Source organism: Hyposmocoma kahamanoa, unplaced genomic scaffold (assembly GCF_003589595.1).
Source record: "Hyposmocoma kahamanoa isolate Upper Pololo Valley unplaced genomic scaffold, ASM358959v1 96264, whole genome shotgun sequence".
NCBI classification, from domain to species: Eukaryota; Metazoa; Arthropoda; class Insecta; order Lepidoptera; family Cosmopterigidae; genus Hyposmocoma; species Hyposmocoma kahamanoa.
In genome coordinates, this window is record NW_020655168.1 from 1,024 (window position 1) to 14,532 (window position 13,509).

At 35.4% G+C, this 13,509-nt stretch overlaps 1 protein-coding gene across 1 annotated transcript; it reads left to right on the forward strand.

Annotated features, from left to right (window-relative positions):
- Positions 1 to 424: 424 nt before the first annotated feature.
- Positions 425 to 5,302, forward strand: LOC113238508 (the record flags this gene model as incomplete). Its single annotated transcript, XM_026475333.1, has 4 exons — positions 425 to 621; positions 1,642 to 1,719; positions 2,907 to 3,057; positions 4,630 to 5,302. Coding segments are annotated over 4 exons (629 nt in total), but the record flags the coding sequence as incomplete, so codon positions are not given.
- Between the last annotated feature and the right edge of the window lie 8,207 nt (positions 5,303 to 13,509).

Here is a 13,509-nt window from a genome sequence, read left to right on the forward strand (position 1 = left end):
GTTTTGACGTATAATCACATGTTGCCGTATTATACCAAGGGTACAATATGTTTTTTGATCCTATTTCTATATCTTGTTTTTCATATTTTGAAACCTTTATGTGTAAGTTACGTACCATTGAGCCGTTGCACATTATGGCCGTTGTAAGTCCCACATACGTGTCAACTGGGAGATAGGCGCAGCAGCAGTGCCCCTTAGATCATTGCGAGTTAAGCTCTGAGTGGCACGCAACTGTTATGAATAGGCGTGTCGCTTACCAGGCGAACGACTTGTTCCTATGGACACTTGGTAACGAAAAAAATAAATGGTACTACAAGAAATTTATGTTTCAAATTTAATTCTATACATTGTACTAGTTGTTATGCTATGAACAATACTTAATTCTTAATTTAAAAAAATTATATCAAAAGTACAATATCTACAGGAGTAAAACCAAAGGTAGCAAGTACAATCTACGACCGTTTAGACGAATTAGCAGTAAAAGAACACAACAGACTCAAGCTTGGTGGTAGGGACAGAGTGGTGCTGACAGAAATGTATCCTGACTGTCTGACGCGACTGTCGCCGGATACAACAGACCAGCCGCACGTGCATAGGGTGCTTATGATGGCTGACACTAATGTGAGTTTAATAATATAATTATATATAGAACTGTGTAAAGTGTGTTGGTAGTGTAATATTGTTACGGTAACATCATTGTAAAACGTCAATTAAAGGAGCGGTCCAAAGAGTAAATCTAAATGTGCTGTCGTCATTTTATACTGCGTTGAATGAATTAATGCAAATCCGTCGCTACCAAAGACAGCCTCTAAAAATAAATATAACTTACCAAGGCACTTAATTAGAAGTTGTAAACGTGTATTCACTGCTTGGCCTAAAAATAGGGTATGTTCTACAAATCCCCACTATGAAATACCCACGGGTGGGGATCCTCAAGTTGGATTTAATTTTATTCCACTAAACTCCACTGGCGTTGTACTTGCTACGCAGACAATGACAAAATATCGAAGTTTTTACACTTTTTAAAGAAAACGCGCGCTGGGACTACTTCTATTAAAATTAAATCAAACTAGGATCCCACCAGTGGGGATTTGTGGAACATACCAAAAATAGATACACATTTAAACTGGCAACTTCATTTAGAAAATGTAAAAGAACCAGTCCGTGGTGACTCGACGAAAACAAACTGAAAATGATTAAGGACCACAGACTGGTCAGTTATCTGTTACCAATTTTTTACTTTATAAAGCTGAACGATTCATCAATGGAAAATACCTATAGTATTTCAAGACAAACATTTGTTGTGAAAATGTCACAACTTAAAACCGTATGTTGCATATACCCAAAAACTTTTTTTTTTGTATTGGGTCACTTTTATTCCAATGGTGCGATTGTCGGAAAGCCTAAATTTTAGCCAGAAAATTCTTCATTATAAATTCCTGTTGCCTATGTTGCAGCAACTTGTAGTTTTGGCTGTACGCAGCTGTTAAGGACTACCTTTAGGTAGTAGCTCAAAAGATCGTGTTCTAAATAATGCGATTGAGATGCATTGAAATTACACGGTCAGAGGGCGAGTTTTGTGCTACTAACAAAACCTAGGAATGGGATATGTGTATTGACTGGTCTCTTTCTTTTTTACAGCATGTCCCGACGCATTATCAACTTCACGTAATAAAGGATGATTTGAAGAAGAATGGTACCAGTTCTTTGGATAATCAGGTAAAATCCATGCAGACTAATGAAATTGTATGTATACATAGGAAATGAAATTATTTTTCCGGATTTAAATCGCGTATATTTGTTTTTTTCAAACAAACCGACGTTTCGGGCCCTTTACAGGTCCCATGGTCACGGTTGACTGAGGTGGTACAGTTATGTCTAATATTGATGCAAACCACCCTATTTTTTCACTATAGTTACAATAGTTACTAATTAAATACCTTATTTTTAATTTTACAAAGAAAACATTCCAATTTACGCTACATTAAATCAGGAAAAATAGTTTCATTTCCTATGTGTAACAATCGCGAAAACCTAAGAACTCGAAATGTATGTATACATTTTAAGAAGAATATTAAATTTATTAAATTATCGTAAAGTACACACATTTTAATAACAACAGGTGGATTTGATTATGTATATTAAATTTAAATTAAAAACTTCGTAACTTAACTTCGTGGTCTTCGTCTCCTATTGATATTTTTAAACACATATTGCTAAATTTAGTATATGTATGTATGAATTTTCAAAAAATTATTAAATAAAGTGAACCTGTGCCCAGCGGTTGGACGAATAATGGGCCGATGATGACTCTGATGAAACAAGTTCGGCTATTTATTCGCAAGCGTAACCAAGTCGATACTCGATATAATATTTATCGATTGCAATCACTAGCTGCTTGCAAGCGGGCAACACTTTTGCTCAATGAATTGTCATTTTACTTCTTCTTCGCCATCTTAAAAAAACAGCGTATAGTTTTATGTCTGAGATCCCTACACTAATTGGGAAAATAGCTGATGATCGGTAAACAGTTGAACTTCATCGAACACAGCTAAAGAACTATCCCGATTAAATTAGCCTGCAAATAAATTAGTAGCAGTAGAGCTCTTTATGAAAGAGTTCGTCCAGGGAAGTACTGCCACCTTACCTATTTCTGCCGTCAAGCAGTAATGTCAGCATTATTGTGTTCCGGTTTTGAAGAGTAAGGGTGCTGGTGAAATTACAGGCACATGGGACTTGTCAACTTGTGTCTCGGAGTGACGGGCGCGGTGGCGATGCACCTCATATCTTTGCGATTTGGGTCTCTGAGTGGCACTGCATAAATCCCCTCTTTTTGCGCCTCTGGTTAATAAAGGAACTTGTGGAAAAGTTCAGGTTGTATTATGTAATTTTTATTTATATTCCAGTCGCTCAGATCAGAAATAGAAGAAGTTATATCAGAAATGACCCTGCCTGAGTCAACCGTGGTAACTGGCAGCGGCATACACGCCATACAAGGAGCATCATCTGTGCAAGAAGTCATTCAACTTTGTGATGATATTGATATGGCTCATTTTTGTAAGTTTTCCTGTCTTTTCTTTATTATTAATATAAAAAAATTGAGACTCACAAAATGTTTCTTGTGGTGATTACAATTAGGACCACCCCCTATTATCTGCGTGACTAAGATACCAGTGCCTTGCGTGCACGCATATTGCAGCAATGTTTATTGTTTGTGTTTAGGATTACACCCCATCGAGCCGCATGTAACTGCTTCGCTGAAAGCGTGTTTTGTATAGATCACCATTGCGTACGACATTCATCTTGGCGCCCGCCTGGGTACACGTTCTGACTAAATTATACATATACAAAATAAAATCTATACATGGCGCGTGCATCGAGTATATAACCAGAAATAGAGACGAAATGTCATTTAATTTGTTTGAAAACTGTTCTGCCAAATCATTATGAGTGACAACTGCGCTCCGATTGGCCTGCCCTAATTCGAAACAATTGACGGGTGTAGTCAATTGTTTCACTTCAAACGACCAGTTTAACTTGAGCTTTGCCATAATGGACGATAATAAAAAAAAACATATTTATTTAATATTTAATTACCGATGAAATGTGATTCCGTTTGTTCTGTAACTAGATGTTTTGCTGTTTTTCCCACACCACTGAATGGAACAGCCGTTCATTGTTAGAGATATTATCTTTATTACAATAAATACAGAATGTTTTTGGAATGTACAGAGATATACACACAGGGCAGTTGTTAGCGCTGTACTGTTTCATTTTTCTAATTTGTGATTTCAGCGCAATCGAGATTTGATATTTAAAAGTGGTATAAGGCTCATTTGCCTGATTGAGTTGCCAGGGATGGATGGCCTTTATTTCGTCTCTATTTCTGGTTATATACTCGATGGGCGCGTGTAATCGCATAGTATCGACTCGACAGACTTGAGTAATTATTATTTTTAACCGATTTCAAAAAAGGAGGAGGTTCTCAATTCGACTGTATTTTTTTTTGTTTTGATGATTCTTTTTTGTTGGAAAGAGAGTACCTCAGTATTGGTCCCATTTAAATGTGAAGAAAATATTCCACGTCTAAAGGTGGGAAACTAGGAGAATGAATCCGGTTTCGCGTATTTTCCTTTAACCAATTTCAATAAAACTTGGAAAATTGGTGTAATTCCAATAACAAATCCTTTTTTAAATATATTTAAATAACATTTTGTGGTGTCTGCATTAAGAGGTACTTTTATGTTAATAATTAATTAAGTAGGTATAATTGTTTCTCTCTGTATTTTTTCGCTTTGTTTCGCAATATACGTTGTGGTGTCGAGAAGTGTTTCAAACTGTACCTACTATCGCAGTTCCTAATTGGTATGTCTAGGCTATACGTGCTAAGTACAGATTCTTCACAGCAGGTCAGTTTTTTAAATTAAAAAAATAATAATATGTGTCTGTATCACGGGTGCCATGGACACATACATAGACAACCACAAATTATACTCAAAGTCACGAGAGAAATAAATGTAGGCCACAGAAATATTACTCCCGGCACGGGAATTGAATCCGGGAACAGATTGGCATGGTAACTGTTCGGCTATAGAGGCAGTTAAAAAGTTTTAATTATTTTATTTCTAGTGACATCTCGCATTTGGCGGCAAGCTATAACGCTTTGCACGGCATCACGTGACCTCTGCTCTGGCAGCATTAACGTGGTGTGCGCAAACGCAGTGCAACGTTACCTGCTGGCTGCCCTATACAGGCTGCGGTTTGGTGATGGTTTTTACGAACACATTTTGAGGTTATTGGCTAATGAGTACACGGGAAAAAGTGATGTATAACAGATTTTTCTAAGGGCAGAGACGCAGAGATGCAGAAATTACTTGACACACAAACTATTTGATTGAAACATTTAAACTATAAAGGAAGCCTTATAATTTTACGTTTCAGTGTTAATAGTGATAGACTAGTCGTAGGAGTCACTTCTGTCCAACCGATATTTTGCTACTGGTGTGACCCTGCAGAGTTATATTAATTAGCACAAAGACAAGATACATTGGTGCCTTTATACAACAACAGTTATTTGTTATGTAAGGCTACAAAGTTGTTGTTTGACGCGAGTGCTTGTATTGAAACCTGAGCAAGCAACGGGGGCTAAGATTGAACCACGAGCGAAGTGAGTGGTTCAAAAATAGAATCCAGAGCGTAACGAGGGTTTCAAGTCACGAGACGCAAAATAACTTTGCTGCCGAGCGAAAGACAACTTTTCACCTCACTTTAGATAGGAAAATGGTAGATGAAAGAAAAACAGTTGAACTATAACAAATCAGTTTTAATGAACAAAATTAGTAGTTAAAATTAGTAGTAGTCGTTGTCAATTTAATGTCAACAATAATAAAAATAAAATATACCAACGGATTTATATTACTTTTTTATCGAAAGAAAAATTTTGGTGCACCACAGTCCATCGTCAAGTTCGAATTTCAAAAACCTTTTTTGCTCGCCGATTTCTAAAGCGAAAGATAACCTTTCAAACCTAGTGAGGTGAAAATAAAATATATGTAGGAAGATGGGTGCTTTATTCACGATTAAGTTTCGTTTTCTCTGCTCGTCGCTGCATTGTTAATAAACAAAAATAATATCATAATATTCTGCAATGCTGTGTCATTGTATAAAGGCAGCAGTATGACTTCTTCTTTTAAATGTTATGTCCCCATCGAAGTAATCGATGATTTCGCCAATGTCGAGTTGAAGAAACGCACGCGTTTCAACTTAAAGTGATCGGTGAATTTCGACAGAATTCACTGACAGGAGTATCTACAAATCTACAACGACAATTTTGGCAAAAAGTTTGACAATTGACTATATCGATTAAACGCACATACTTGTTAAAAGTCGGTACTACCCCCACCGTTTCAGCATAGTATAATATGACAATTAGTGCAACTTCCGCCTGCACGGCGTCCTCCGAGCGTAGGGTTATACCCATTATTATTTTAATACCTACAGGTTGTAAGCATAATTTCAAAAAACTAAGGTACACATCACAGTAGTCTTGTGTATATTGAAATAATCTTTGTCAAATGCAGTATTTATATTGATATTTTTATACCAGCATTGGCATCTCGATTATGGGAGTATGATTAAGAAAAATAAATGAAATGAAAAAAATACATAAACAATTCTCAATTAGGCACTCTATGTTCAAACAACCATAAATACAACATGTCTAATATTTGATGTCATTTTTAAATATCGGACGAATGCTTCTATTAGTGGCGCGTGCGGCCCGCGCTATGTAACGTGAGGGCACCGCCAGACCATGCGATGTGTGCGTACTTCACATACCAGTCGCGCTGGTACATTTATATGGATATGCACTACTAATCTTATTATACTATGATTTCAGGGTATTAACCTACAAAGGTTTAGATAATTAACTAAATGTAAACAAACCGTAATGAAGTACTCGATGAGGCATTTAATAATAATAATAAATTTATTATTATTTATAATATATTATTTACCTGGTTACTTATTGTAAAATTATACATATAGGATTTTTTGTAAATGGTTCTAATTATATGATAATAGTTTCATGTAATAGATTACATTTCGAACTACCTATTTAAAATAGTACTAAATATATAATATAAATATAATATTTAAATAATGATGAACTACCTAAAATCCAGCCTTTAAAAAATGACAGCTAATAATATGCGACCAAATTAAAGAGAATAGCAGTAATATGACGTATGAAATTCACTACTAAATATTGTATTTAACCGGTTAACCAAGTGACAGCTGATGTTTGTTTAGTTTTAGTTAATTACATAATTCTTCAGGGCGCATTTACTCGACACGAAGTTCATCATCGCGGAGTCCGCGTTGACGCCGCGCAGCGACCGCGTGCGTCTAACTGTCATGGCAAAATACGCTCTATTTGTTTAGCTTTTACGTTTTAACTGAAATAAGCGACTCGGGCACGCGGGCTAGCCTGGCTTGAATTTGGTAATTTAAATGTTGTAGCCTAGTAAATATAATTCAGATTCGCCATTAATGTACACGAAGGCGTGGTAATTGGGCGGTCGCCGCGCGGTGGCCGCGCGAAAACTTTCTCCTCGTGTAACTGGGCGCTTATAGTATAAGTATATATATATATAATAATTACTTATTGTTAGACCAAAAGAGGATATTGTTTTATTTAGACTGATTTAAGTTTGAAAGCTGAAGATATATCGCTGATTTTTAGGAGAAGTGGCCCAAATCAAAATAGTTAGTAATTTATTGCTACAGCGACATAAGCAAACTCTATTTACCTATATTTCAAGTGATATTCATAGAGTGTGTAATACCTCTCTTTGAAATCTCGGAGTGATTTTCTTATTTTTTTAAAATGTGTTAGACAACTACTCCAATTACCTGGCCTCAGACTTGGGACTCTCCTGTACTATGAGTAGAGCCCCAGAACACCCTGACCAGAACCAATTTAGAAATATTCATTTCCCGAATCGCTCCTACCGAGACTACCTCATCCAGCATTTACATTGCAAACCGTTGGGCCACAGGTCGTGATAAAAAATGGACGTCGTTATCCAAAAAGAATTTATAATTCATTGTGTCATGTGTATTAACAGAGGTATTATATAATAGTATTCCAGCATATGAACCCTGTAAGGGCACTACAATGATAAAACTTAACTAATTATTAATCTCGTAAACAAGCTGTGTCATTAATTATTAGAATTATTATGAAATTTATCAAAACCAATACAAAAATTTAGATCCAATCCACATATGGTCACTTTCGAGATATGGCTGTTTGAAGTTTAATTGTGTTTCTCGCTCTTGTTTTGTTTTGAAAACTTGTTATGTAACTCCAGAGATATTTATTTACGTTTGTATGTTGGTTTGTTTTGGATGAACTAAGAGTTTAGAAACTGTTTGGTACACACACATAACAAATATTTTGATAATTTTGTGGAATGGATCCTGGATTTTGCTTATGTACATCGAAATGAAATACAAAAATCAAAGCAAAATACTTTATTTTTATATATTTTAAGACTTATTTTTATTCACTAAATAGTTGTCCCTTATCCAGGTTTGATACACGTTTGATTTCTTTATTTTCCTGATGTTTCCGAACTATTATTACACGCTTCATTGTCACGGGTTGACAGACCAGTGGGTGATGACAGTTTTAAGAACATATGTTTGTTCTTTAAGTACAGATGATGACGTGGTAAGAAATCTGTAATTAGTGATATTAGTATTAAATCATTTTAGTTATGTATTTTTTACAATTACAGAACGTTTCTTCTAAATACTCTATCGCAGTAGTTGTTAGTTACACGTTATGAATATAGGACAAAATGCAAAACATTCATCCTGAAATTTGAGAGGGACATATTTATTTATTGTTCACTCTGTGTGTTACTTGAACTTTAGGTAAATATACTTTGGCTATTGTGTTCACTGTATATACGATCACTGTTTATTACACAGCAGTTTATGTGGTAAATCTCATGTTGCCATCAATTTTGTAACGACATTGGATGCCCCAGTGTTTTTCAAATAATTTTATTGATGAATTGGTTTTTGATATGTGCCGCTATTCTAGAAAACCATATGGATATGCAGTGATATTACTGTTTTGAATTAGTAATTAGTGCCTAAAATTTGATTAAGTCTTCCCAAAATAAGTGCCTTATAAAAGTAATTATTACGTCAAGGGCAAAAATATGTATTACTAAACTGTACAATAATGAAGTGCCGGCTTGACTTATGGTGCAGGGTAAGTGGTCATTATTACTATAGCAGATAATGTAATACATTATTCTTACGCAATACTTAAAATAGTTGCGATTGCGCTGGGCGAACAAGCAAGTATGTATGTAATAATAGCCAATAGGCTGTGAGAGAGAAAAGGCGCTAATCAATTGATTGGACGATGCTACATTTTGCAAATCTTGAGATTATAATCTTTCAGTGCACTACATAAAGTTCTCTTTCTCATTTTATATTTTATTTTTATCTATTATCTTATTGTTATAAGTCACATATTTTAAACTACGATTTTGGATTTTATGCAATTGGAATAATGTCGATTTTATTATTTGATATCGACAGGCAGTTAATATCCATCAAATACAAAAAACGTGCCGAAAACCGTCATTTTGTTTTGGTTAATTGTTAGAACAACAATAACTTTATAACAATAGCACATTTGATTGAACCGCGAATAACAGGTTGCACAATCAGTGTTGCCGTGGGGTTCCCAGAGCCCTTGGGTCGAAAATTACATTTCGACTCTTGAAAAGTTACATTTTGCAACTTCGTACGTTTTTTTAATTAAAAATTCTAGCTGTTAATATATTATATAGGCCTAAATCCTAAAAGTAAAAAAATAAGTACGCTCAAGAAAATCAAGATATAACTAGTTATTGATTGGTTTGCTCTTGTTTGCACCATATCCAAGTTACTTTTTTGTCTCATTTGGGTGGGTTCTTTAACTATTTAGGATTTACAATAACAAATAATAGTTGGATTCTTTCAAAAGTTACGAAAGTTGCCTTAAAAACAAAAATTACTTACGTATTACGCGAAAAGATCAACGCTACACAACGTTAATTCGCTATTGTACGCAAAATTACAAAACAGCGGAATAACAGGTTCTCTGACAACAATTTAGAACAGGTAACGATTATTGAAAAATCGCATAATAGTATAATTCATTATTGAGAAACAGCCGCTTTTGCCATCTATGCACTATTGCAGTGTGGCACACACGGGCACAGGGTATTAAGGGGCGATGCTTCTAAAGGGCCTGCGTCTGCGTTGTGCGACGCAAGCGAAGTAATCTGGCTATTTCTTCCCAACATCATTTATAATTGCAATATTTGCACTCGAATTTCCGATCTCTGGGAAAATATATAACTAAGTATTCGCGCTGGCGTTGCAATAACGGGAAAAGATTTTGAAATATTGACATTCCATATCATAATTTTCTCTGAGCAATGGACGGAACTGACGTGTTTTTTAAATACACATTTATAGGATATTTGGTATACATTTTTTGCCTTTGATTAGAGTAGATGTTATTTTTTTTATAGTATAAGTATCATAAGCATTGACCTGCCAAGAAATGGACGTCGGGTCCGCGCTTAGTGTCCGAACCAAAGGGGCATTAAATCGAACATCAACAGTCAATCTTCATTTGGTTGACAGACAACGCGCTTGTCAATGCCAATGCAATGTCATGCTGTACTGTACAATACAAACTTGTAAAAATTACTCAAGTAAAATTTAAAACCAGGATGGTGTATAATATTTTTAAAAAGTAATTATATCACAGAAATCATCTCAGTATTATTACTTCTTTAACTAAAATTGTACAAATGTCTATTGAGCAGTACTGCAATGACGTTACAATTTAAATTAAATGTTTAAGTTTTTTATATTTCTTTACACGTCATTGCGTTTATATGTATATAGTTTAACTGTGGTTTTTGTATTTGACCCGTTCGTCCATTTGTTGGTAGGTCAATGATCATAAATTTCAATTAAACTATTATTTCCGGATCTTCAATCGCTGACCCGTCAGTGACCGTGGGATCAGTAAAGTGCCCGTCGTCGGTTTGTTTGAAAAAACAAATCACTATTTAGATTAGATCCGCAAAAATAGTTTCTATTCCAATGTGTAATAATTGCAAAAACTTCAAAACTCTATATAATCTTAAGTTGCGTTAAAAAAACTGTGCCGATTTAGTTAGAATTACATTGACTTATTGTAAGTCAATGTAGAATTAAAACGCATTTCTTTTTGGAGAGGGGTGTTCAATAACAAATTTAATAAATAGGTTGCATATGTAGTAGCACCGGTAGTGCCACCGAGGAGACCTATGAAACCTCGCATATGAAAACACCGCAAAAAAGCCGTTAAAACTAGGAACAAAGATATGCAACAAATAGACAAGTTTGTAACACAAATACAGCCGGATCGAAGGAATTTTTCATTGTCTTTGTTTGATCTTTATACCAACAATAACAACAAATTAAAAAAATCTACATAAAAAAAATGGTTGTCACCTGAAAATATTGTACTTATAATAAATATGTTTGTTTTTTATACCACAAAATGTTAGTAACAATTTTTATATCCTCACTGTTTTGCTTCTTTAAGTGCCATTTTCCACTAAGCGACTACCCGCGAGCGAACGCAGTCGTAACGGCTAGTTTTAGTCGCGGCAGCGTCAATGAGTATGGTATAATGAATTATTTGAGTAAATAAGAGTCGCCCCGACCGGCCTCTTAGTGGAAAATGCATATGAAATCAATATTTTTGTAGATGTTATTTGCAATGTAAATACACAAATTCAGTCTTCCTACAGAATGTTACGTTATATTTCGATGAGTGATATTAACATTTACGATAATTAAAAAACTTATAAAAGAAGAAAAATAAATAAAGATGTTTTTAATTTAACTGTTTTTATTTTCACCTGGCTTCTCGTAATCAAATTTAATAACGTTGTTGTATGCATTTTCCAAATTAGACAAACCTAATGTTGGGTAATTTTCCGAACAACTTGAAATAATGGAAACTTCCGGAAAAATTCCCCAAAAGTTGGAAAAATATTATTTCCAAGGCTTATATTATGTTCTACGTTTAGGAATATCTTTTCAAGTTTTATTTAGCGCAAATTATAAAATTAACATGTACCTATAGCTAAAAGTTACATATAGAAAAAAGGAGATTTAAAATAAAATAATCTCGATCAATGAATAATATTAATAATAATCTTAATGGGATACCATTTAAAAAAAACACTAAAGTTTATGCAGGTGTATATACAGGGTGGAGATTTGTAATGCCACCTGGAGGGAAAGTACTCTAAATACTGGAGGTAGAAATTTTTACTTAAAGGAAACATTCCTTTATTTTTTTAAAGAAATAAAACTGCATTCATAGATTTTCGAAAATTTCTAGCAACACTTGGGAATCGAACCCTCCAGGTGGCATTACAAATTTCCACCCTGTATATCATTCATACGTGAGACGCACTACAAGTTTCCGGAATAAATAAGAAAAAAATACTATAAATGGTCAGAAATGAATTTATTGTTTCTCAAAATATTCTCCTTAGCGTTAATGCACTTTTTCATGCGAATGAACCAATTTTTAAAACATTTATGCCACTCCTCTGTCTGTGTCAATCTCTGAAACATATTTTTCATACTCTTCGACAGTCTCTTCAGGCGATGAAAATCGTTGACCGTAACTACTTCTTAATATTTGGAAATAAAGGTGCTAGGTCGGGACTGTACGCGGTATGGCCCATAAGGTCAACGTTGTTCACCTTCAAAATTTCATTTGTCTGTCTGGCCGTGTGAGAAATGGCATTATCGTGGCGCAAGATGATACGGCGTTTACGGTTATTTTTACGGAGTTTGTCAATAACTTCCGGCAAATAAATGGTCGTGTACCAATCACTATTCACGGTACAACGATTTTCCAAAGCAACAGTAGCCACGTGTCCATTTTTATGGAAAAAACAATCATCCGCTTAGAGACACTTTGCACGCGCGCCACTTTGGTTGGTTTCGGTTCATCTCGAAAGACCCATACGCTCAATTGCTGCTGTGTTTTGGGATCGTAACTATAAATCCATGTTTCGTGACCTGTTACTATGTTCCACGCCAAATTTGATGCCCCTTCGTTGAATCTGGCAAGCATGGTATTGCACGAAGTGACGCGATCCGTGTTTTGAGCCTCAGTCAAATTGTGTGGGATCCACCGAGAGCACAGCTTTTTCACACCCAAATGTTTGTGTAGTATTGGTTGTATTTAACTCATGCCTATGCCTAAAGATGCCCGAATCTCATGGTATGTCACATGCCATGCACCATACATCCTACGGCGCACAGCATCGATGTTTTTGTTGTTCACGGCAGTGGACGGTCGCCTATCACGAAATTGGTCACTGAGATTCACACGACCACGTTTGAATTCTGCAAACCAGCTATAACTAGTGGTCTTGCATGGTGCTTCATCGCCAAAAGCCGTTTGAAGCCGAGCGAAGCTCCGCTGAGCTGTTAAATTACACTTAAAGTCGTAGAAAATCATACTACAAAAATTTTCGCGAGTTAAATCCATGGTGACAACCAATTTCTAAAATGACGCCACAATGTAAAAACAAGTGACAGTCAGATGAAACAAACTGTATTCTACAGCCAAAGAGTTCCATTTTCAAATGTTGTAATTACTTTTTAAATATTGTCGCAATCACCTCCATACTCTGTAAGACTATGGAGCGTGTATTGAACAGCCGTCTCCTTGGATACCTCGAAGATAACGATCTCCTCAGTGATCGACAATATGGTTTTCGCCGTGGACGATCTACCGGGGATCTTCTTGCGTACGCCACACATTTATGGAGCGAGGCTGTCGAGAAACGCGGTGAATCGCTTGCCGTGTCTCTCGACATATCAAAGGCCTTTGATAGGGTTTGG